The sequence below is a fragment of the Cibotium barometz genome, chromosome 43 (genome assembly GCF_041138505.1).
Source record: "Cibotium barometz isolate CiBa-2024 chromosome 43, ASM4113850v1, whole genome shotgun sequence".
In the NCBI taxonomy this organism is placed as follows: domain Eukaryota; kingdom Viridiplantae; phylum Streptophyta; class Polypodiopsida; order Cyatheales; family Cibotiaceae; genus Cibotium; species Cibotium barometz.
Window position 1 is genome coordinate 10012668 of NC_141088.1, and position 25486 is coordinate 10038153.

The 25486-nt window shown below is 44.0% G+C and overlaps 2 protein-coding genes across 32 annotated transcripts in view; one reads left to right on the forward strand and one right to left on the reverse strand.

Moving 5' to 3' along the window:
• The window catches only part of LOC147613503 (E3 ubiquitin-protein ligase RKP), an 88663-nt gene that overhangs the window by 62362 nt on the left and 815 nt on the right, over positions 1-25486 (forward strand). For 3 of the 31 annotated variants that reach the window (XM_086781445.1, XM_086781448.1, XM_086781446.1), the window contains 8 exons: positions 20928-21212; positions 21336-21476; positions 21651-21853; positions 22113-22314; positions 22403-22547; positions 22921-23221; positions 23407-23595; positions 23730-24354. In XM_086781445.1, the coding sequence (XP_086637571.1) occupies positions 20928-21212; positions 21336-21476; positions 21651-21853; positions 22113-22314; positions 22403-22547; positions 22921-23198 (1254 nt within the window). In that variant the 3' untranslated portion in view covers positions 23199-23221; positions 23407-23595; positions 23730-24354. Of the gene's footprint in view, positions 1-20927; positions 21477-21650; positions 21908-22112; positions 22315-22402; positions 22548-22920; positions 23222-23361; positions 23596-23729; positions 24355-25486 lie in introns of those variants that run through there. The other 28 variants (XM_086781438.1, XM_086781442.1, XM_086781440.1 and 25 more) reach the window with 24 other exon arrangements.
• LOC147613504 (uncharacterized) lies at positions 6567-7475 on the reverse strand. The gene has a single exon (XM_086781436.1). The coding sequence runs from the start codon at positions 7473-7475 to the stop codon at positions 6567-6569; it is 909 nt and encodes a 302-aa protein (XP_086637562.1).

Genomic DNA, 25486 nt, shown 5'->3' on the forward strand with positions numbered 1-25486 from the left:
TTGTGTCATCGTAGGTTCAAGCCTTTCAAATACATGTTTCCGGATGCAACACAGGGCGATAGCACGTGTCCCCGCACTATTAGTGTCACAACACGTATAATCATTCATTGAATTGTAAGAGATACAACTTCAAAGCACTGAAAGTCCATTCATTCATTTATTGATGACAACAAATGTCAAAACTGTACATTGCCAAACATATGATACAAGTGTACAGGTCATTCAAAATTCAGGTTCAAAAAGCAGATCATGTCAGTGTAGTGTCTAACATGAAACCTTTTGTACCTTCGTCTAGTGCAGACAAATCAGTTTCAGCTTCATTCAGTTTGTGCCATGCTGTCATCACATCCACTTCAAAAGTGTTTGTCAGCCATGCAAAAGAGAACTGCTGCTTGAATTGGACCCATGTAGCAGGTGCCTGTCTTTGCATCAATAGTGAGGTCGACCACTGCAATGCATTACCTTTCAAGAAAGTAGCAGCCTTCCGCACCTTAGAAGACTCTGTGAAGTTGCCTCCAGTGAATGCTGCATCAAGCTGCTGAATGGAAGTCAGCGCTTTCAATTTGTCCTGCATCCCACTGAAAGTCTCAAACTTCACTGCTTGACCACCTTCTTTGTAATCCTTTTGCTTACTGCTCTTGGGGGTCAAGTAATCATAGACTGGCGGCTGTAAGAATGGTAAATCCTTCTGCACTTTCTCTGCACGAGTCCTTGCTGCCCTTTGTCCACTAGGCTGAGAAAATTCAGCCACATTAACAGGTGCTGTAGGCATCAAAACTGGACTGAAATGTGTCTGAAGTCCAGGCTGCACACCTATGTTGGCATAAAGAGGGTTCACAAATTCTGTAGGCATCAGTCCTGGTGACCCTCTTGGCATTAAACCTGGCAAAGCTGTGGGCGGTCTAGCCATGGCCTGGAAAATAGACCCATCACCAAAATAACCAGGTTGGGCAGCAACCAAAGGAGGAACAGTCAGTAGAACCATTTGTGCATTGCTGCCCTGACCATTAACTGCCTGATCCTGTACTTGTGTAACATGCTGCACTGGATCAGCTGCCACTGCTGGTGTCTGCTCTACATGCTGTGGCATCCTTGGCACTTGTTCCTGCTCTCTCTCAACTGCATGCTGAGATGATTCAGCCTGGGAATCCCCTGTCCTTGACTGCAAATATCTCTTCATCTTGGGATTCTTCACCAGCTGTTCAAAGGTACCAACGATGCTCAGGAGCTGCGCATGAAATAAATCCTCTTGTTCTCTTGTTCACCCAATGCAATCCGTGTCCGGGCTCTTGCAGAAAAGAGGACCCTATCCCGGCAATGGAACCATAAAACCGGTCTATGGACACATAAAGCGGTAATTCATTCACAAATAACCTGGACTTACTCAGACACACAATCACAGAATCCTCGCTCCCTCGCTCAACAACACATTGGCCCCGAAGTCCGGCGCCCCTTGCGGTATTTATTTATTGTTAAAAAGTTGGAAAATACAAAGCTCGAGTGCAACAGAGCACTCTACTTGCACCAGCTAAGTTTTACAAATTCTGGGAGAAATTTGCCAGCATAATTGCACTAAAACTGTTCCATAACATCTCAGAATGAGTCCCGATTGACAGGCTCACTTCCATAGGCATCAGACTACCCAATGGAGTCCAAAACATTACAATTCAGCTTGCTGTAATTTTCTGCACAGACCTGTTTTCAGCCCAAATTAACCCTTGTACTGTCCTGGAAGACTTTAGCAAAGTCCTACTGCTTTCTGGCATCAACCGGGCAACATAACAGCCCAAAAACAGCACCTAAACAGTGCTGAAATAGCGTTGTATTGAAGAGGTTATTACTCTCTTCTGTCCCTGCTTTGGTGTAGGAACTAACTACGCCGGTTCCTGTTCAAGGAGGCAACTAGCCTCTGCATATAAGCATGAAATTCACACAGTTGTACTTGATTTTATCTGATGAGAGCATTACCATAGTCTGCAAGAGAGAGAAAGAGAGAGAGAGGCTGTGGGGAGCAAGCTCAACTCTCAATACATGAGTTGCAGGGCAAGGGAGTGCACCACAATAGCTCTGAACCTCCAACAAACCACCATGATGGCTGCAAATGAGTCTCATTCAGCCCAAAATCCCACGCTTCCCTCTTCCCAGTGTGGAAAATGCACATAAATTTGACACTTGACACATTTTTAAGCCTTTTCCACATGCAATCTTCCAAGCTAAAAATCTCCTGACTGGTTCACATTCCTGTTCAAGGAGGTAACTAGCGTTTGCATATAAGCATGAAATTCACACAGGTGTACCTGATTTTATCTGATGAGAGCATTACCATAGTCTGCAAGAGAGAGAAAGAGAGAGAGAGGCTGTGGGGAGCATGCTCAACCCTCAATACATGAGTTGCAGGGCAAGGGAGTGCACCACAATAGCTCTTAACCTGCAACAAACCACCATGATGGCTACAAATGAGTCTCATTCAGCCCAAAATCCCACGCTTCCCTCTTCCCAGTGTGGAAAATGCACATAAATTTGACACTTGGCACATTTTTGAGCCTTTTCCACATGCAATCTTCCAAGCTAAAAATCTCCTGACTGGTTCACATTCTTAGAAGAATCCTTTGCCAGCTTTTGGTCCCCTTGACATTTTGCACAAACTGACGCGAACACTTTTCAATTCCGACACTGCCCAATATAGCGGTTCCCTAGATTTTAGGGATGATGTCATCTGCATTCCTTCTGGTCTCTTGACCGTCTTTGACCACTATGGTCACTTCAGAATTTGCTTAGAATTCAAGATACATTCACATTTCGGTGGCGGCCACTTACTAGTGTAAACCGGCCTATGCCCTCATTCAGTGGCCATGTGCTGGATACTGTCATTCATCTTTCAGTGCCCATGTCCCGGACACTGTCATTCATCTTTCAGTGCAGTTCTCAGGCTTAGCCAACCACTGGTCCAAAGTCCCACTGGCTGACCCATTCTGACATTGCAATGGCCCAAGCCCTTCCAAGAGATCCCGGGGGAAAACAACAGCAACCAAAGAGAAAGAAAAGAAAAATATATATTTATAAAGAAATGTAAATAAAGAAAACAACTGCAAAAAGTTTCACCTCCTGGTGACATACCCCCCTCTTGAAAGAAGCAAGCGACCTCAATTGGAAGTCCACATGCAAACGGATGACACAGGACGAGCACAAGATTCCCCAGGTGATTAGTGTCATCGCATGTATCTCCTGCCAACAGATGACACGGGACGATGATAGGAATTCCCCACTACCATTTGTGTCATCGCAGGTTCAAGCCTTTCAAATACATGTTTCCGGATGCAACACAGGGCGATAGCACGTGTCCCCGCACTATTAGTGTCACAACACGTATAATCATTCATTGAATTGTAACAGATACAACTTCAAAGCACTGAAAGTCCATTCATTCATTTATTGACAACAAATGTCAAAACTGTACATTGCCAAACATATGATACAAGTGTACAAGTCATTCAAAATTCAGGTTCAAAAAGCAGATCATGTCAGTGTAGTGTCTAACATGAAACCTTTTGTACCTTCGTCTAGTGCAGACAAATCAGTTTCAGCTTCATTCAGTTTGTGCCATGCTGTCATCACATCCACTTCAAAAGTGTTTGTCAGCCATGCAAAAGAGAATTGCTGCTTGAATTGGACCCATGTAGCAGGTGCCTGTCTTTGCATCAACAGTGAGGTCCACCACTGCAATGCATTACCTTTCAAGAAAGTAGCAGCCTTCCGCACCTTAGAAGACTCTGTGAAGTTGCCTCCAGTGAATGCTGCATCAAGCTGCTGAATGAAAGTCAGCGCTTTCAATTTGTCCTGCATCCCATTGAAAGTCTCAAACTTCACTGCTTGACCACCTCCTTTGTAATCCTTTTGCTTACTGCTCTTGGGGGTCAAGTAATCATAGACTGGCGGCTGTAAGAATGGTAAATCCTTCTGCACTTTCTCTGCACGAGTCCTTGCTGCCCTTTGTCCACTAGGCTGAGAAAATTCAGCCACATTAACAGGTGCTGCAGGCATCAAAACTGGACTGAAATGTGTCTGAAGTCCAGGCTGCACACCTATGTTGGCATAAAGAGGGTTCACAAATTCTGTAGGCATCAGTCTTGGTGACCCTCTTGGCATCAAACCTGGCAAAGCTGTGGGCGGTCTAGCCATGGCCTGGAAAATAGACCCACCACCAAAATAACCTGGTTGGGCAGCAACCAAAGGAGGAACAGTCGGTAGAACCATTTGTGCATTACTGCCCTGACCATTAACTGCGTGATCCTGTACTTGTGTAACATGCTGCACTGGATCAGCTGCCACTGCTGGTGTCTGCTGTACATGCTGTGGCATCCTTGGCACTTGTTCCTGCTCTCTCTCAACTGCATGCTGAGATGATTCAGCCTGGGAATCCCCTGTCCTTGACTGCAAATATTTCTTCATCTTGGGATTCTTCATCAGCTGTTCAAAGGTACCAACGATGCTCAGGAGCTGCGCATGAAATAAATCCTCTTGTTCTCTTGTTCACCCAATCATGGTTAGTTAGTACGAAAGGTACGATACGGTACGGTACGATAAAATACGGTACTAATCGGTACCTTAAAATTTTTTGAGGTACGGTACGATATTAGTACGTTTTTTTTAAAAAATACTTCCTAAACTTCAAAATTGTAGACAAGAAGTTACAAAATAGTAGAACCATGAACATAATGTCATCATGCCATTAGAGTACAAAATTGCTACAAAAGGATAGGCCAAAAACTCATGGCATGGGCGACCGCCAACATGCGTACATACATGATACTACATACTACAATACATCATCGATGGGCTAGAAGGAGATAGATGCCCAATGCCTAGAGAGCTATAACATATCAAAAGTCTACATCATCACCAACATCTGCATGATCACTACTAGAGTGTCCATCAAGAGAGTTCTCTGAAGAGGACTCTTCGAAGGTGGACGAGACACTCTGGGGATCATTCTCGCTAAGTAGGTTGCCATCATCATCAAACAAGGGCTCTCTAGGCAGTGGGGTATCATCATGAGGGGGCAATGGAATATCATCATGAAGGCGGGGATTGGAGCTCGAGGATCCCCGCCTCACATATGTGAGGAGGCCACCCTTTGCCGATGTCGAAGGCGGAGGCCTATGAACTCCAACTGCTCGGCCCCGTCCATGCTGACTCCTGGTGCTGCGACTATCTGCTGCCACAAGCTCACTATAGAGCTCCATGAAGATTGCCTCCTCCTCCTCATCAGGTTGTTGATTGACACTTGCAAAGTTTTCACTCGTCAAGGTGAAAGTGTCAACATTGACCTACACATTAAGGCACAAAAGTTAGAGTCTGTACAGTGTACACAAAACTTAAAAGTTATGAGTCATGACAAGTTAGAGTCTAGACTTGTCACTTACTTGCTTGGGACTACCCATACTAAGAATGCCCTGCATCATGCGCAAGTTAGTGCGGCAGTAGACCAACCGCTCCAACTGTCGTGTGCTCAGTCGATTGCGTATCCTCGTGTGTATGAGAGAATAGGAACTCCAGTTCCTCTCACATGCACCCGAAGAACAATCCTGGGCTAGGACCCTTAAGGCTATGGGTTGGAGATGCTCTAGTCCATACCCAAAATTGTCCCACCAAAAAAGGGGCTTCACAAGTGACTCCCTCCTCCAGCAAGTGGGAGACGAAAAGGAGGTTTGACCTCTCTGATCAACATAGCAACCCAACTCCTCTAGAAAGGCATTGTGCTCATCAACTGGCACAGCTCGAAGCATATATGCATCCCGATCTTGTCGAAGCTCCCTATCGGTGCAAACTACTGGAGACTTGTAGGCTGGATGTACCAATGCTGCAAACCCGTGGATTGGTTTGTGCATCCACCTCCATCTCTTCTGTGCAATCTCCATGATTTGTGCTCGCTCCTCAGATGTAATGTCTGTGCAAGCCTCCAGCTCCACAAGGGCAGCTCTAAAGAAGTGGACAAGAAGGCCCATGGTGGACCCCTCGCAATCTGTCATCCGCAAGAGCCTATAGAATGGAGTCATAGCAATGACAATTGCTCGGACTCTAGCCCAAAATCTCTCCTCTAGGCAAAAGCGTTGCATGGCTTTGGCCTCTTCAGTGACGTGCTCATCCCAATCGTTCCACATGGTGGAAACAACTGTCTGGCGAAGGGCGGGCCTCACATCGTATAGACGCTCCAAAACCAGCCACATGTAGGCAAAGCGGGTGGCTGATGGCTTCTTCAAGTCAAGCTTGCTATGCTCACGAAACATAGCAAGCACCTTCACCTTTAGCATGAAGAAGTTGACAATAGATGTAGCTTGTTGCACAATCCTCTTCACCCAGCCGAGCTTCGCCACATCCTCCATGAGTAAGTCAATGCAATGACTCGCACATGGAGTCCACACAATGGTGGGGAATTCCTCCTCAAGCAAGCGGCCCATGCGTCGACAATTTGATGCATTGTCGGTGATGACTTGCACCACGTTTTGAGCCCCAACCTACATGGTAGATAAATCATATGAGTTGAGGGCTTTGCACAAATGACAAAATCAGCCACACTTAAGTAAAATAATGATTACCTCTATGATCGCTTGCCTAATATGGCGGTAGATGAAACTCCCGGTTGTCTTTCTCCCCCTTCTCCCGGTGTCAACCGCACGCAAGAAGTATGTGCCAAGCGGGCAAGACACAAGGATGTTGATAATGCCACGCTTCCTTTGATCACTCCATCCATCTGTGAGAATAGAACATCCATACTTCGTCCATGCGGCTCGAATCGGGTCAAGGGCTCGATCAATTCTCTCCTTCTCTTCATCAATCTTCCTTGTGCGCATAGCCGTGTAAGAGACCCCCGTCCACCCCTCACATGGGCCCACATTTGCAATCGCCGTCACCATCTTCTTCCATTGCTCCTTTTGGAGTACATTGAAGGCAAGATTGCATTCAATAATGGTGCGAGCAATCTCTATCTCCGCAAGGCGTTGCCGCTCCTTAAGGAATGCAACCGAACCTCTCACACTACCCGTGACTTGGTGGAGAGAGGGTTGCACCCCTTCACGCTCCACCACCCTTTGCCTTTTGCCCGGTGCGGAGGCGGACCGTGCATCCGTGGAAGTGGCAGTGGAGGATACACCAATGAAAGAGCCGGTGGCCGCTTCATCATGTGCCGATGGTGGTGCCGGTGGTGGTGCCGGTGCGTGTGTTGATGATGCTCCTCTACTTGAATTTGAGCCGCGGCTCATCTTCCACGAAATGTCATCGGCAATGCTTTGCGGAATCTCCTTGCATGGGGCAACTTGTCCCCCAATCTTCGAAAGGTGTTGGAGAAGCCTTGTTGTTCCACTAGTGTATGACTTGCCGCAATATCGGCATGTCCAATGATGGGAGTTGGACTTCTTGGTGTCCTTCTCCACATTGAGGCAATGCAAATCAAAAGCCTCATGCTTCTCCCGAGGCATGATGGATAAGAGAAGGGCTGAAGCGTGGAGTAGAGGAGAGAGCGTAGAGAAGATGAAGTACGGGAAGAGCTTGGAGGAAGAGAACTTGGAGTAGAGGCTCAAGTGGGATGGAAGGAGCTTGGAGGAGGGTGGAAGAGGGTGGAGGAGAGGCTTGGAGTAGGGCTTGGTGCTTGAGGCTTGCTTGGAGTAGATGGAGGAGAGGCTTGGGCCTTGAGGCTTTTATAGAAGGACTCAAGAGAGATGAAGGCAAACAACCAAAAAAAACGGGCAGAAAACGGCTAGAAAAACGGGCAGAAAACGGGCAGTTAACGGCTACTTCCAACGGACAGAAACGGGCACTTCCAACGGGCAGATCCAGGCGATTTTCGTACCTAATCGTACGGATACGTACGGTACCGTACGGTACGATTCGTACGTACGAATCTGTCCGTACGACGTACGGAACTAAGCCTGCACCCAATGCAATCCGTGTCCGGGCTCTTGCAGAAAGAGGACCCTATCCCGGCAATGGAACCATAAAACCGGTCTATGGACACATAAAGCGGTAATTCATTCACAAATAACCTGGACTTACTCAGACACACAATCACAGAATCCTCGCTCCCTCGCTCAACAACACATTGGCCCCGAAGTCCGGCGCCCCTTGCGGTATTTCTTTATTGTTAAAAAGTTGGAAAATACAAAGCTCGAGTGCAACAGAGCACTCTACTTGCACCAGCTAAGTTTTACAAATTCTGGGAGAAATTTGCCAGCATAACTGCACTAAAACTGTTCCATAACATCTCAGAATGAGTCCCAACTGACAGGCTCACTTCCATAGGCATCAGACTACCCAATGGAGTCCAAAACATTACAATTCAGCTTGCTGTAATTTTCTGCACGGACCTGTTTTCAGCCCAAACTAACCCTGGTACTGTCCTGGAAGACTTTAGCAAAGTCCTACATTCTGGCATCAACCGGGCAACATAACAGTCCAAAAACAGCACCTAGACAGTGCTGAAACAGCGTTGTATTGAAGAGGTTATTATCCTCTTCTGTCCCTGCTTTGGTGTAGGAACTAACTACACCGGTTCCTGTTCAAGGAGGCAGCTAGCCTCTGCATATAAGCATGAAATTCACATAGTTGTACCTGATTTTATCTGATGAGAGCAGTACCATAGTCTGCAAGAGAGAGAAAGAGAGAGAGAGGCTGTGGGGAGCAAGCTCAACCCTCAATACATGAGTTGCAGGGCAAGGGAGTGCACCACAATAGCTCTTAACCTGCAACAAACCACCATGATGGCTGCAAATGAGTCTCATTCAGCCCAAAATCCCATGCTTCCCTCTTCCCAGTGTGGAAAATGCACATAAATTTGACACTTGGCACATTTTTAAGCCTTTTCCACATGCAATCTTCCAAGCTAAAAATCTCCTGACTGGTTCACATTCCTGTTCAAGGAGGTAACTAGCCTCTGCATATAAGCATGAAATTCACACAGTTGTACTTGATTTTATCTGATGAGAGCATTACCATAGTCTGCAAGAGAGAGAAAGAGAGAGAGAGAGGCTGTGGGGAGCAAGCTCAACCCTCAATACATGAGTTGTAGGGCAAGGGAGTGTACCACAATAGCTCTTAACCTGCAACAAACCACCATGATGAGTCTCATTCAGCCCAAAATCCCATGCTTCCCTCTTCCCAGTGTGGAAAATGCACATAAATTTGACACTTGGCACATTTTTAAGCCTTTTCCACATGCAATCTTCCAAGCTAAAAATCTCCTGACTGGTTCACATTCTCACAACAGTCCTTTGCCAGCTTTTGGTCCCCTTGACATTCTGCACAAACTGACGCGAACACTTTTCATTTCTGACACTGCCCAAAATAGCAGTTCCCTAGATTTTAGGGATGATGTCATCTGCATTCCTTCTGGTCTCCTGACCATCTTTGACCACTATGGTCACTTCAGAATTTGCTTAGAATTCAAGATACATTCACATTTCGGTGGCGGCCACTTACTAGTGTAAACCGGCCTATGCCCTCATTCAGTGGCCATGTCCTGGACACTCTCATTCATCTTTCAGTGCCCATGTCCTGGACACTGCCATTCATCTTTTAGTGCGCATGTCCTGGACACTGTTATTCATCTTTCAGTGCAGTTCTCAGGCTTAGCCAACCACTGGTCCAAAGTCCCACTGGCTGACCCATTCTGACATTGCAATGGCCCAAGCCCTTCCAAGAGATCCCGGGGGAAAACAACAGCAACCAAAGAGAAAGAAAAGAAAAATATATATTTATAAAGAAATGTAAATAAAGAAAACAACTGTAAAAAGTTTCACCTCCTGGTGACATACCCCCCTCTTGAAAGAAGCAAGCGACCTCGATTGCAAGTCCACATGCAAACGGATGACACAGGACGATCACAAGATTCCCTAGGTGATTAGTGTCATCGCATGTTTCTCCTGCCAACAGATGACACGGGGCGATGATAGGAATTCCCCACTACCATTTGTGTCATCGCAGGTTCAAGCCTTTCAAATACATGTTTCCAGATGCAACACAGGGCGATAGCACGTGTCCCCGCACTATTAGTGTCACAACACGTATAATCATTCATTGAATTGTAACAGATACAACTTCAAAGCACTGAAAGTCCATTCATTCATTTATTGACAACAAATGTCAAAACTGTACATTGCCAAACATATGATACAAGTGTACATGTCATTGAAAATTCAGGTTCAAAAAGCAGATCATGTCAGTGTAGTGTCTAACATGAAACCTTTTGTACCTTCGTCTAGTGCAGACAAATCAGTTTCAGCTTCATTCAGTTTGTGCCATGCTGTCATCACATCCACTTCAAAAGTGTTTGTCAGCCATGCAAAAGAGAACTGCTGCTTGAATTGGACCCATGTAGTAGGTGCCTGTCCTTGCATCAACAGTGAGGTCCACCACTGCAATTCATTACCTTTCAAGAAAGTAGCAGCCTTCCGCACCTTAGAAGACTCTGTGAAGTTGCCTCCAGTGAATGCTGCATCAAACTACTGAATGAAAGTCAGCGCTTTCAATTTGTCCTGCATCCCACTGAAAGTCTCAAACTTCACTGCTTGACCACCTTCTTTGTAATCCTTTTGCTTACTGCTCTTGGGGGTCAAGTAATTATAGACTGGCGGCTGTAAGAATGGTAAATCCTTCTGCACTTTCTATGCACCAGTCCTTGCTGCCCTTTGTCCACTAGGCTGAGAAAATTCAGCCACATTAACAGGTGCTGCAGGCATCAAAACTGGACTGAAATGTGTCTGAAGTCCAGGCTGCACACCTATGTTGGCATAAAGAGGGTTCACAAATTCTGTAGGCATCAGTCCTGGTGACCCTCTTGGCATCAAACCTGGCAAAGCTGTGGGCGGTCTAGCCATGGCCTGGAAAATAGACCCACCACCAAAATAACCTGGTTGGGCAGCAACCAAAGGAGGAACGGTCGGCAGAACCATTTGTGCATTACTTCCCTGACCATTAACTGCCTGATCCTGTACTTGTGTAACATGCTGCACTGGATCAGCTGCCACTGCTTGTGTCTGCTCTACATGCTGTGGCATCCTTGGCACTTGTTCCTGCTCTCTCTCAACTGCATGCTGAGATGATTCAGCCTGGGAATCCCCTGTCCTTGACTGCAAATATCTCTTCATCTTGGGATTCTTCACCAGCTGTTCAAAGGTACCAACGATGCTCAGGAGCTGCGCATGAAATAAATCCTCTTGTTCCTGCTCTTCTATTGACATGGCTGGCTGTGACAATGGCTGTGTCCGCTCAGATGCTGACACCCTGGCACCTGTCATCTCTCTACGGTGTCGGCGGGTAGAAGAGGAACTCTCTTCTGCCGGGAGCTTTCCTTTTTCCTTATCTACCATGCTGTCTACTGAGCCCTCAAAGGAATCCTGTATCCAAAGAAAGATCTCATAATCTTTCTCACCTGTAATCACCTGTACCTCTCTGTGTGTGTCGCTTGTTCACCCAATGCAATCCATGTTTGGGCTCTTGCAGAAAAGAGGACCCTATCCCGGCAATGGAACCATAAAACCGGTCTATGGACACATAAAGCGGTAATTCATTCACAAATAACCTGGACTTACTCAGACACACAATCACAGAATCCTCGCTCCCTCGCTCAACAACACATTGGCCCCGAAGTCCGGCGCCCCTTGCGGTATTTCTTTATTGTTAAAAAGTTGGAAAATACAAAGCTTGAGTGCAACAGAGCATTCTACTTGCACCAGCTAAGTTTTACAAATTCTGGGAGAAATTTGCCAGCATAACTACACTAAAACTGTTCCATAACATCTCAGAATGAGTCCCAACTGACAGGCTCACTTCCATAGGCATCATACTACCCAATGGAGTCCAAAACATTACAATTCAGCTTGCTGTAATTTTCTGCACAGACCTGTTTTCAGCTCTGTTTTCAGCCCAAATTAACCCTTGTACTGTCCTGGAAGACTTTAGCAAAGTCCTACTGCATTCTGGCATCGACCGGGCAACATAACAGCCCAAAAACAGCACCTAAACAGTGCTGAAACAGCGTTGTATTGAAGAGGTTATTACCCTCTTCTGTCCCTAGTTTGGTGTAGGAACTAACTACACCGGTTCCTGTTCAAGGAGGCAACTAGCCTCTGCATATAAGCATGAAATTCACACAGTTGTACCTGATTTTATCTGATGAGAGCATTACCATAGTCTGCAAGAGAGAGAAAGAGAGAGAGAGGCTGTGGGGAGCAAGCTCAACCCTCAATACATGAGTTGCAGGGCAAGGGAGTGCACCACAATACCTTTTAACCTGCAACAAACCACCATGATGGCTGCAAATGAGTCTCATTCAGCCCAAAATCCCACGCTTCCCTCTTCCCAGTGTGGAAAATGCACATAAATTTGACACTTGGCACATTTTTAAGCCTTTTCCACATGCAATCTTCCAAGCTAAAAATCTCCTGACTGGTTGACATTCTCACAACAGTCCTCTGCCAGCTTTTGGTCCCCTTGACATTCTGCACAAACTGACGCGAACACTTTTCAATTCCGACACTGCTCAAAATAGTAGTTCCCTAGATTTTAGGGATGATGTCATCTGCATTCCTTCTGGTCTCCTGACCATCTTTGACCAGTATGGTCACTTCATAATTTGCTTAGAATTCAAGATACATTCACATTTCGGTGGCGGCCACTTACTAGTGTAAACCGGCCTATGCCCTCATTCAGTGGCCATGTCCTGGACACTCTCATTCATCTTTCAGTGCCCATGTCCTGGACATTGTCATTCATCTTTCAGTGCAGTTCTCAGGCTTAGCCAACCACTGGTCCAAAGTCCCACTGGCTGACCCATTCTGACATTGCAATGGCCCAAGCCCTTCCAAGAGATCCCGGGGGAAAACAACAGCAACCAAAGAGAAAGAAAAGAAAAATATATATTTATAAAGAAATGTAAATAAAGAAAACAATTGCAAAAAGTTTCACCTCCCGGTGACAAGAACTCACTCTTTTTGCCATTAATCATCCGCTTATGCTTCCTGAGCTTATCAAAGACCACTTTCAAGTGCGTCTTGTGCTCTTTCTCACTCTTGGAAAACACCAAAATGTTATCGAAAAAGACGCCTGTAAAAGCCACTTTTAAGATCAATGCAACTAAAGCATGATAAACCATCCAATTTATCCAAGATAGCATCAACTCTTGGTATGGGGAATGGTTATCTTCTAAACCAGTTACCAGACACATGAAGAATGAACTATCTTTCTTTTGGACGAGAGAAACGAGAGAACAAAATGGTAGAGAGCTTGGTCGTAGTAAGCCCTTCCTCTCTCCTATGCAAAATCTCTTGCTGGCAAGCACTCACACCGTAAGGCAGCCTATTAGGGAGGCGAACTACCCCTGTATGATGATATGAACATAACAGAGATCTAGTAGATCAATCTCGAAAATATAGTAAGCCTGAAGCTTTTTGGAAAGCTTCAAACTTCTCCCTCGGTAGTGCCTTGGTGAAGAGATCTGCGGTGTTGGATTTGCAATGCTGTCATGTGTAGAGACATAAGCAAGGCTGATCTCTCATGTATGTAGCCTCTCTCCGACATAATAGAAGTGTACCTCAATGTGCTTAGTATGAGCATGGAAAATTGGGTTTCATGCCATGGCAATAGTACTCTGAGTGGCTTAAAGAATGGGTGTGGGAAATTGTGATCCCACACGTAGATGTGCTAGTTGTCTTCTGAGCCATACACACTTAACTGTTGCTGTGAATGTTGCTCTGTACTTGGCTTCACAATATGAAGTGGCCATTGTTGGTTGCTTCTTGCTCAACCAAGATGGCCATTGTTGGTTGCTTCTTGCCCAACCAAGATATGCATGAAGTACCCAAAAGAAAGCAATTACTGCATGTGGACACTTGGGTGTCAAAACAACTAGCCCAATCTGAATCGTTAAAAGCATACAAGTGAATTATCACCCCCCTTGGCATAGAACAATCCAAGAGAATGTAAATACTTGAAGACAAGCTTCATAGCGTGCCAATGCTTAGTTCCTAGGCTATGCATGAATTTGCTCACTTCGGACACACCATATTGAATGTCTGGTCTCCTATTGCACAAGTAAACCTAGCATCCAACAGCTTGGTCGTAAATCATGGCATCAAATGGTTCACCATCATCATGAAGAACCAACCTAGCACCTAGTTCCCCTTGTCAGCAACACTTTTATGTACTTGTACTGCAACATAACAAATGCCATCACCATGCTAAAGAAACTGTATACGCAAGTAGTAGTGCAACAGACCCAAATCTGTCATCTCAAATGACGAATGTAATTCGGCTTCAAATGCTGAAATACTGTCACCATTAGGTCCTGTGAGTAGCATCTCATCCACATAAAAGATGAGCACAATCAAATCCTCTCCATCCTTTGGAAACCCTCTCCAATCAAGTATGCAGAGAGAACACGACTCAATATGAGAGTGGCAAAATGCTTGCATGATTATCATTGAGAAGAGTGTCTTTCCATACATGCTGCTAATATATCTTAACATTTGTGATTAGGTGCTCCCAAGACTCTCTCCATCTTTTCCCCTAAATCAGTTGTAGCATGCGAAACGTTGACTGTTGTGACATGCAACAAAGCCTCCTTTGAACCTTTGAGTTTATGCAATCCACTTTACTTAAGAGAGAAGAGTTGAGAGAGAAGATAAGAGTCGACACTAGATTGGGGCCCAATTACCCACTGAAGGGCCCCCCTTGCAAGCATGAGTATTTGCTTGTATTACTTTGGAGAACTTGTACGATGATTGTGACTGCCAAACTTAAGGACGAGGAAGACCAAACGCTAGCTGAACCATATGTTGATCCAATAGCATTGTAGAAGACTCTATGAAGCCATGTATGCAAGTCTGGATCTTTTGAGGAATTTCACATATGTTGGCTGAAGATGAGAGGATCTTCTATGTTGCCTAGGAGATGAAGCATGGGGTGCTTGAAGGCTGAATTGTATGCTTTAGAAACCCTAAGGCTTTTAGGCACACATGCTCACTAAGATGCTTGATGAACTCTTGAGGAATGAGATGATTTATGCAAGGGAGTGTGGGGCTCCTTACATAGGCTGGCCGATTGCTATTCAATGCCTCCAAAGGTTGTCGACTAGTAGATTGGGCTCGCACGTGCACCTATGCTTACATGTTGGTGTATACTTTATGTATGCACCTAATGGGCTAACTTCACATGCCCTAATCTTGAAATGACCTAAATGCCTGTTCTCCAAGTGGGTTCAAGTCCAAGTCTAGATCCAACTATATGTTTAAGTTCCATGTTCATGTCCAAGTTCAAGTCCAAGTTCTAAATCCACTCGCTCATCCTGTGAATAATGTCCACAACTTGTATAGCCTTGTTGATGAAGAAAACCTTGGAAAAGCTTTTTCTGGCAAGAAAAAGGATATAAAACTTGTTTTTATGGTTTTTGGGTGATAAAAACCTCCAAAAAGCTGTTTTTAAGGGGTTTTTGAGCAGTTTTAGGGTTTTTGATATTTTAGTTCGTACATGTCCACACAGATCCGTACAGCTCCATACATGCGTCCGTATCGCCCATGCATATGCCCATACAAGTCTAGGGTTGACCGTATATCTGAAAAGCAAGTTGGAGAAGGTGTTGATGGCAAAGAAGAAGCTCTCCATGACCATAATGATGCCCACACACACTCCCAGATCTCCTTCATGATGCTACAAGAGAGGTTCAAGGCTTTTTACTCTTGAAAAGTGATCTGCATGTTGCCAAAAGCTTGTCCATGCTTTTGCTTTGACTTTTTATGCTTTGCTTTTTTCTTTTCTTTTTACTTTTATTAATAAAATATTACTCATCTTTTGGTGCTTTGCTTTTCTGGCTTTAAGGCCTTGTTTTTTGGCCTAAGAGCTACTTTTTGAGAAAGCATCTTTTAGCTTTTTGGTCCAGCTCAGTCTCCTCTTTCCAATGGTGCCCTGGCTCGCGGTCAATCCTATTTGACTTTTTGTTTTTTCTTGCTTTTTGACAAAGAATGGCTTTTTGTTAATCAAACCTTATGGACCCTATTCCCATGTCTTCTTCCACCTATCTGATGTCCGGGCATGGGTTTCATCATGTGAAATAGAGCTAGGAGGGACAAATAGTTACATTCCCTCTCTCTTATATTGCAGTTGTCCTCAACTGCATTTTGCAAGTGTTCCAAACACATCCATATGTTCCATGTATATCCATGTGTTCCAAGTACATGAAGTAAATCCATATGTTTCAAGGTACATCAAGTACATTCATATGTTCCAAGGTACATCAAGTACATCCACATGTTACAAGGCACTAGCCCCATTGGGGGAGCTTGTGCATCTAGTCTTTCCCTATATGTGTGGTGTGATCTGCTCATCTGGCAACATCTCAATGTCTTTTCTTGGACCGATGTCCTTGTTCTTGATGGTACATCTTCATTACCTATCACATGTGTTAGATAAAATAAATGCATACTTACTCTTGCAAAAACTAGACACAACCTAGTCAACAAACAAGTATGCAACATTCGTGTCTATTGGGTATTCCAAGTACTGGCCAGGTAGTCTGGAGCCCAGTGGACTATCACATGCCATAAATCCAAGCATTGTCCATACATCAAAAACAGCACACAAAGTCAAAGAATTTAAAACATACATCAGTATGCAATGCACAAGTAACGATCCTCCTGTTCATGGATTGTCTTGTCTAGTTTCATCGAAACCGTGCTGAGCCATTTGACCACTAGGACCGCTCAGACTATCCTCAAGGCCATTTGGTCACTAGAACCGCTGGAGAGTTCATCAATAGTCATTTGGGCTATCTTGTCACATTGACTGCTCGACTACTAAATCCAATACAGTCATCTGGGCCATCTGGTCGCAATGACCTTCTGACTGCGAAATCCAATACAGTCATTTGGGCCATTTGGTCGCAATGATCGCCCGACTGCGAAATCCAATACAGAGTCGTTTGGGCCATCTGGTCGCAATGACTGCCCGACTGCAAAATCCATACAGTCGTTTGGGCCATCTGGTCGCAATGACCACCCAACTGCGAAATCCATTATAGTCTTCTAGGCCATCTGGTTGCAATGATCGCCCAACTGCGAAGTCCAAGATATCCGGCCTCGTTGCCTGCCATATACAAATCTCGTTCTGGCATTGTTGTCGTCGTCCAATGAGTCATCTGGCATTGTTGCCTCCCACATACAAATGTCGTTCTGACATCATTGCCATCCAATGGGTCATTTGGCATCGTTGCCTCCCATATACAAATCTTGCTCCTTGGGCTATTTGGCATCATTGACACCGAACTAGAGCATTTCTAAGTAATCATTATAAGCAAAGTAACGGTCAGTTCCAGTCCAATATATACAATGAAGAGAGTAGAGGCACAATCCCTCCCTCTTGAATCTGTCTTGATCGCAAGACTTCCTGGCATGATGTCAGTCTGACGATCTTCCGATCTCTCTGGCTTCTTTGTCTTCCTTTCTCTTACCTATCCTGAGGAATAGAGAGAGGGAGAGAGGGAGAGAGAGAGAGGAGGCAAAACTCAATTGTGATAATGGGATTATTCCTTTTCATATTTATCTAAAAGAGTAGGCCTAGGAGTAGTTTCCTCCATGATATCTAGAGCGGGTAGCTCTAGATCCTCTTGCAACGGTGACTTCTTTGGCTCAAAGATAGGCTTTAGCAGCTTCAACTCCTTTGGCTTCAGTGGCTCGATCCTTGATGAAATCTTCAAACATTCGAGCCCTTCTTTGGTTATGTTCCCTCTTGGTTCTCCAAGCAAGGACTTCTTCGTCTCTAAATCGCTTGAACTGCTGAAAGTCATGATACTCTTCTGATGACCCTGGTTCCCATCCTAAAGTCCTGGATTGGCCTTATAGTTGTTTCCTTCATTAGGTCCTTGGTCTCCCTCTGCTCTCGACATGGCTCTGTCACCCCTAAAAAGTTTCTTCAAGAGAAATCTTGCTCTGGTACCACTGTAAGCCTAGCAAGGCGTGCAATGACAAACTCAACCACGTGTCCAAGAGATAAAGATATAAAGAGAGAGAGGGGAGAGATAAAAGGGAATGGGGATCTTGCACAGTACACCACACTGAGCGGGCAACAAGCTCTGTTCCCTTTCAGGAATTTATTCAGGAACAATCCACGGGCACGCTGGCCAGGATCAATACAATCAATGAATACAAAACAGACAAATATGCTGATGTAGGATATCCAAGTCGATGTTGATGTCGATGTCAAGGCACAAGATCTCTGATGGTGTGCACACCACGGGGATGACCCACAAGTATCTCTCACCGGGCTAGTAGCAAATCCAATATCCAAATCCAAATCCAATGAATCCAAGTCCAAGTTCCAAGTCCAAATCAAATCCAAAACTGAGTCCAGATCAAGTCCAAGTCTAGATCCATGTCGAAGCTATATGTCTAAGTTCCATGTTCATGTCCAAGTTCAAGTCCAAGTCTAGATCCATGTCGAAGCTATATGTTTAAGTTCCATGTTCATGTCCAAGTTCAAGTCCAAGTTCTAAATCCACTTGCTCATCCTGTGAATAATGTCCACAACTTGTATAGCCTTGTCGATGAAGAAAACCTTGGAAAAGCTTTTTATGGCAAGAAAACTGATATAAATCCTGTTTTAATGGTTTTCGAGCGATAAAAACCTCCAAAAAGCCGTTTTTAAGGATTTTTTGAGCAGTTTTAGGGTTTCTGAAAATTTTAGGGTTTTTGATATTTCAGTCCGTACATGTCCGCACAGATCCGTAGAGCTTTGTACATGCGTCCGTATCGCCCATGCATATGCCCATACAAGTCTAGGGCTGATCGTATATCTGAAAAGCAAGTTGGAGAAGGTGTTGATGGCAAAGAAGCAGCTCTCCATGATCATAATGATGCCCACACACATGCTCCTCGATCTCCTTCAGAGGTTCAAGCCTTTTTATACTTGAAAAGGGCTCTGCTTTTTGCCAAAAGCTTGTCCATGCTTATGCTTTGCTTTTTCGTTTTCTTTTTACTTTTATTAATAAAATATTACTCAACTTTTGGTGCTTAGCTTTTCTGGCTTTAAGGCCTTGCTTTTTGGCCTGAGAGTTGCTTTTTGAGAAAGCGCCTTTTAGCTTTTTGATCCAGCTCAGTCTCCTCTTTCCAATGGTGCCCTTGGCTCGTGGTCAATCTTGTTTGACTTTTTGCTTTTTCTTGCTTTTTGAGCAAGAAAGGTGTTTTTTCTTAATCAAACCTTATGGACTTTGTCCCCAAGAGCTAGGAGGGCCGACTTGGTACATCACACTCTCCCATGGATATTCTATGACTCCAAAGGTTGCCAACTGGTAGATTGGGCTGGCCCATGCACCTATGCTTAGATGCTGTTGTATGCCTTATGTATTCACCTAATGAACTGACTTCACATGTCCTAATCTTTAGATGACCTCGATGCTTGTTCTCCAAGTGACTGCCACCAACATCGAAGGCTGGGAGATTGACCTATGTAGCTTGTGCTTGTCATGTCCGGGATTGGGGCTTACAATTGGGCCACTGTGTACGGCAGATGTTCCTAAAAGTTTGCACTCCAGTTGTGAAAAAATAACAAAGTAATTAAGGCTAATTACTTTGATTACGCAAGAATTGGAGAAATTGGAAAATGGCCCGAATCGACTTTGCTTTCTTGAGGTTGCTTCATGGATTGATGCGTGTGCTGATTTGTGTATGCTGTTGGTTGTTGCTTGGGATGCGCGCACATGATTAGACCACCTTATTGCAGCTGACAGAGTATGGAGGCTGTATGGATTGTTTGCATGTATACAGACTGTGAGTAACATAATAAGTCTCTTTACACACTCTTAAAGAGTGTGTACACACGCGGGGGGAAAACCCCTTAAGCGTGAAGGTAAAAAGTGCCCTATTGTCCCTAGTTCACATGGTCACTAGTGTAAATCTCACAAGTTCTTACAAGGATCAAGGCGTGCATTGTAGGGTTTTCCAAGCAATACATCACATCCTTGGAGAGGCGCAATGAGAAAGCTCTCTTTGTTGAGGTAGCGTTGAATATGTATATGGAGCATCCTTTAAATCCCTTTTAGATGGTTGTCCACCTTTTTGTAGGTTTTGGGCGGTGTTGTCCTTCTCTTTTCCCATGCTAATGTCAATCTTTGATTGCACCAAGAGAAGGGCTAGTTCATGATGTGTAGGGTACATTTTTACTGCAGCACAAGCTTCTATGTAAACATTGAAGTTCTTGTTTGGCCTAGACCTTAGGCAGACCCTATGCCTCATCTATGCATCCCATATGCTTTCCCATGCAACTTGTATGCATTATATGTACATGATTGTTTTCAATATACCATATTTTATATTCAACTAGAAAAAGAGTGGCATATTTAAAGTACCTTATCTTCAAATACTTTCTGTACTCGTATCGAACACGTACTGTACGTATCGTGCCTTATGTTTCTAACCACCTTGGTTCATGAATCACCCTGTTTTGTGGTTTCAAACTGGCGTACCTATTGAAATATGTGGTGATGCACATTGTGTTGTTTGAGGGGAGCATTCTTCTTGAGTCTTGATTCATGTGCCTGTAGAAGGCTCTGCAGATCCGCTGGGCATGGGAAGGTGGCTCTGTGCCTCTCCAAGATCTCCTCAAGCTGGGGCTGATGTCTATGCTGCTAGCGAGGTCCAGGGAGTCTGGGATGTCAGGCTCGTTGTAGTGCTATGGCCTGATCTAGAGTCACACCAGAGTGGGGTCTGGTGGGGGGTCGGGCACTCGGAAATGTGTGGCTCGATGAGGCTGTGGGTATGTCATCCATGGCTGGGGCGGTGCCCACTCGTGGTTGGAAGAACTGAGAGAGAGAGAGAGAGAGAGAGAGAGAGAGAGAGAGAGAGAGAGAGAGTGTTCATTTACTTATTTACTATGTTTTATTATGTGTACAGATAACGTTTTTGGTGACTCATTTCAATGATACAAGAATAGCAAATTCAGACATAAGAGATGCTCTTCTTCAATCCATATCAGTTTTGGTGCAATATAAGGAGCATGTGGTTGCTTTTGAAACCAACACTGCTGCGATTGAAGTCATGCCGGCTGCATTATTGTCTGCATTTGACAACAGATTTTGGATTCCAGTCACAAATATATTGTTGAGATTGTGTAAAGGAACAGGTTTTGGATCCTCAAAGTCATCAACACATGGGGAGTCATGCTCACCGATTTTCCAAGTTAGTATTCAGAAACCTCCTACTCACAGCTTCATATCCTGCTTGTTAATAACACACGCACACATGGGTAGTATCTTTATGTTGTCTCCAATGAGATGCTCACTACAGACTTTGGCATATCAGACTTTGTTGAGAGAGAGGTGTATCCAGGATGAAAAGCTGTTTTCCTCTTTCCTTAATCGTTTATTCAACACTCTCAATTGGACTATCACAGAGTTCTCGGTTTCAATGAAAGAAATGCAAGAGCAAAGTGAGCAGCGTCAGGTACTGTTTCTCCATCTCCACACATCCCCCACGTGCTCCTGCCCTTTTCCTTTCCCTCTCATCACTGGACAGTTTTTTTATTGTCTAGGAGTTCCAACTTTCAAAGGATCAAGTGCAAAGATGGAACATGTATTTTTAACATCGTTTCTGTTTCTTCCATCTCCTGTCTGGCAGCAGGTTGCTGATTTGCAACAGAGAAAGTGCTCTATAATGTTTGAACTCTCATGTAACTTGGAGAGAATTTTAGAGTTCTTCACCCGAGAACTTCCACAGGCATTCTTATGTGGTCCAGAAATGAACCTTGTAAGGCTTTGTGAGTTGGTGATGTTTGTCTTGAACCATACAACAACTACAGCAGATGCAACTTTCTTTGAAAGGCAAGTTTAAGCTCTCCGTTCTGATCCAAGGGATTGCAGTTTTTCTGTTCAGAAGTAAGTGTGTTGGGATACACAATGTTGCATTTCTGAATATTTTTGGGATTGCATGTGGAGCCTTTTTGCTGCCTGTTGGGGCAAAATTGTTCATGTTGGATAATTTTAGTATAGACGAGTAGGGATTTGATGCTGGTGTGCCCCTTGTTCCTAGAGAGACAGTAATGATGATATTTGAGGGAATGTTTTTGTGTCTTCTTTGCAGTACATTAAGGCATCAAGGGCAGTCCTTGGAGAAGATAAACAGAGCAATGATTTTGGCCCCGCTTGTGGGTATAATTCTGAACCTTTCCGCAGCTAAGGAATCCACTCAGTATTTGCAGCATGATGTGGCACAGGCAATTCTCAATGTAGATGTTTCCTCAGTAGCCACAAGAAACTTTGAGTATCTTGTTGAGTACAATTGGGTATGAAGTTCAAACCTTTCAATTTGTCACTGATGATTGGTTTGCAAGCGGACTGGTGTGGATTTTCCTTTTGTTTGCTCCTATACAGGCTACTGCATTCAAAGGGGATCCTTCTCTTGCAAGGCTTCCTGACCTGAAGGGGTTTTTAAGGCAGCTCAAAGCTGAGGCTTCAGCAGTCATGCAAAGAGAGCTTGAAGAAGACTCATTTGCAACCATACTAGATCATGACTGTGGTAATATATTATACCTTTATCTACGCTTTGGAGTATATGCAGGCGTACCTTAATTTGACAATGTGTGTGTGAGAGAGAGAGAGAGTAATATTAACGCCTACGAAAGACTCCAAGGGTCTATGAGACCAAAGGTGATACAATGGTACCATGGATATACCTAGCCATGTAAAACTGAATGAAAAAGAAAATAAAAAACATCTTACACTAGTGTATGTACATGTAATCAGCGAATGATCCTGTGTATAGTGAAATATGCCCAGCTAAGGACGATACCCGCCCCGGCTAGAACTGATCTCTGAGAGAGAGAGAGAGAGAGAGAGAGAGAGAGAGAGAGAGACCGAGACTTATTCTGTGTATGGACACATGGAAGCAGGTAGCAGGACCAAAGGAGAGAAGGAAGATATTTGTAGCATTTGTTATGCATGTGAAATAAATACCGTGTTCTTCCCTTGCAACCACAAGTCTTGCTGGCATTGCATCTCTAGACATCTTCTTAACAACCAACGGTGCTTCTTTTGCAATGCCACGGTTCAAGATTTGCGGTCTATGTTAATCATGCCTTCCTCAGGCCGTAATCAATTTGGTGGCTCTGGAGCACCAAACGGAATAGTGGGTGAGAGTGGGCTACTTGTGAAGATTGATGCCCCCTAGGTGGTGGTGTCTTATGTGTACTGGTAATACCATCTTTACATAATCTATAATGCACAAAAAAAATGACAATTTTTTAGTGTGAAGTCCAGTGGAGTTGGAGAGTGTGGAGGTGTTTTTAAATGGCTCCTAGTAATATATGTATGCTGGATTTGGTTTTTGCCAGCAAAGAAATCCTAAGCCCGGGGAGTTTGCTCTGTTTTTTGGGAAGGTGATGGCAGGTTGTTTGGTATCACTAGAAGAGAAGCTTGTGGGATCCAACACCATCTCCTGCATTTCTGCTATGCTTTGAATTGTGAAAACATGTCTGCTTTAGATGCTCACAGGGATAGAACGTGCCTCGGAGCTGTGAAAGCATGACTATGTGCCCATTTGTCGAGACAGCTGGAGTAGCATAATAGTCAGTATTTCTGGGCAAACCACAATTCCTTTACAATTGTACATCAATTTGTCTACCACTGTATGTATCTATGCAGTTTAAGGTTGATTTGATAATTACAGGGTAAAAGGTGATCCATTTTTGTGGTGCTTCAGGTTAATCATCAAATACAAAGGATCATTGGTGTTCTACTGCACTATTTAGTAGCTTTCTTGATAATGCCTGTGGTGTCTGCAACAAGCTGGATGGCTGTGGTTGGCTCTGGAATGCTCCCAAAACACCAGTTGTGACCCTGAAGGTAGTAAAACTTCTGACTCCAGTAAAACTCCTGCTCAAAAATTAGTCACCATGTTCCCAAAAATAGGTGTGATGGTGCAGGTAGTATAATTCCGGGCTCCAGTCAAAATCCTGCTTTAAAATTAGTTGGCAAAGAGGTGGAAAGTGAAAATTGTCCCCCATGGTTTTGTGCAAAACTTCAATTTTTATACATTTGACAAATCAGATTTTTCCGATTGAGTTTCAAGCTGTTCAAAATCTGTGTGGTTAAGAGCCAGGAGATCCAATGCCATGAACGTGCATGTGTTACACTTTCTTAAGTGATTTTGGTTTTGGAAGGGGGCCGTGCACTATTTTAGATCAAACTTTTGTTTTCCTTGCTACACCTTTGTATACATGAGGAATATTCACTAGGGAACAAACCATCCCTGTGTATGCACCCAAATGATTAGTTTATCCTTATAATTAAAACTACAACTGTGATACAGCTCACATTTTCCATAAGAGAACAGTTTCAGGTGAGGATTTCAACAGTAACAACATTCAGTAAGATTGTTTTCATGGTAAGTAGTTTTGATCATGTTCCCGATAGAACATGGGTAGAATTAAGAAGTTGCAATGAAACAAGGTATATCTTGATGAGAGAGAGAGAGATAGAGAGAGGTTTCAATGTTAACGTCAGATTGTTTCCATGTTAAGTAGTTTCAACAATATTTCACTAGAACGAGGGTAGAAGAAGCAGTTGAATGTAACAAGGGCAATCCTGATTTATGTCACTCTTCCTTGTTTATATTTCTCAGACTTTCCGATTCATATAGAAGAATTTTATAGCTAAAAGATTATACTGAGGATAGATGTTCAGCCTATCGCTTTAAGGGGTTACAGGGGTTGTAACTCGTAATGAGATTCAATGTGCTGCTGCCTGTTAATCCCTTTGTGCTTGAGTACAGGCAAATGCCTTATATTTCTTGTAGGGAGGATGTATAAGCCAGTTTTGGCCTTGTAAAACCGTTCACTCAAGTTGATGCTTCAGGGAAATTGATTGAATTTCCATGTCGAAAAGTTTGTCATGCACCATTTCGTATATGGCTAGCATTTCTTTGGTTAAGGGTGAAAAATATGAGGTTGAGGGGCACAGTGCAGCTCTGTATTTTACTCCATCCCTTTTTCTTAAGTACCTTGAAACAAGAGGGTTACAATTGCATGAAGTCCTTTTTACTGTTCTACCTTATGAGTAACAAAGTTAGTAATATAAGGAGCTATGAAGGTGCCCTTGTAATATCAGCTTTTTGCAAAGCATGTGAAAAGCTTCAATTTTAGCTGTGTGAAACATATGCAAATTCTGAACCTTTTTAGCCTCTTATTGCCAGTAGCATTGTCCATGTATCTTGTCCTTACCCATGAACCATTTACTGGGACTTTCTATGGTTGTGTTTATTCAAGTAAGGAATGTTGTTGTAGTATGCTATCGTGTGCGAAGTTGAAAGGGTACTATTAGCAAACAGCAACAACAGCAGAGGCTTAGGCATCTGTGATGAATGTAGTTGAAAGCACACCTATGCATTCTCCAAACAGAGAATGTATCGTAATGTATATTTTGTGCAAACTCATAAACATAAAAACGACTTCCGGGGGT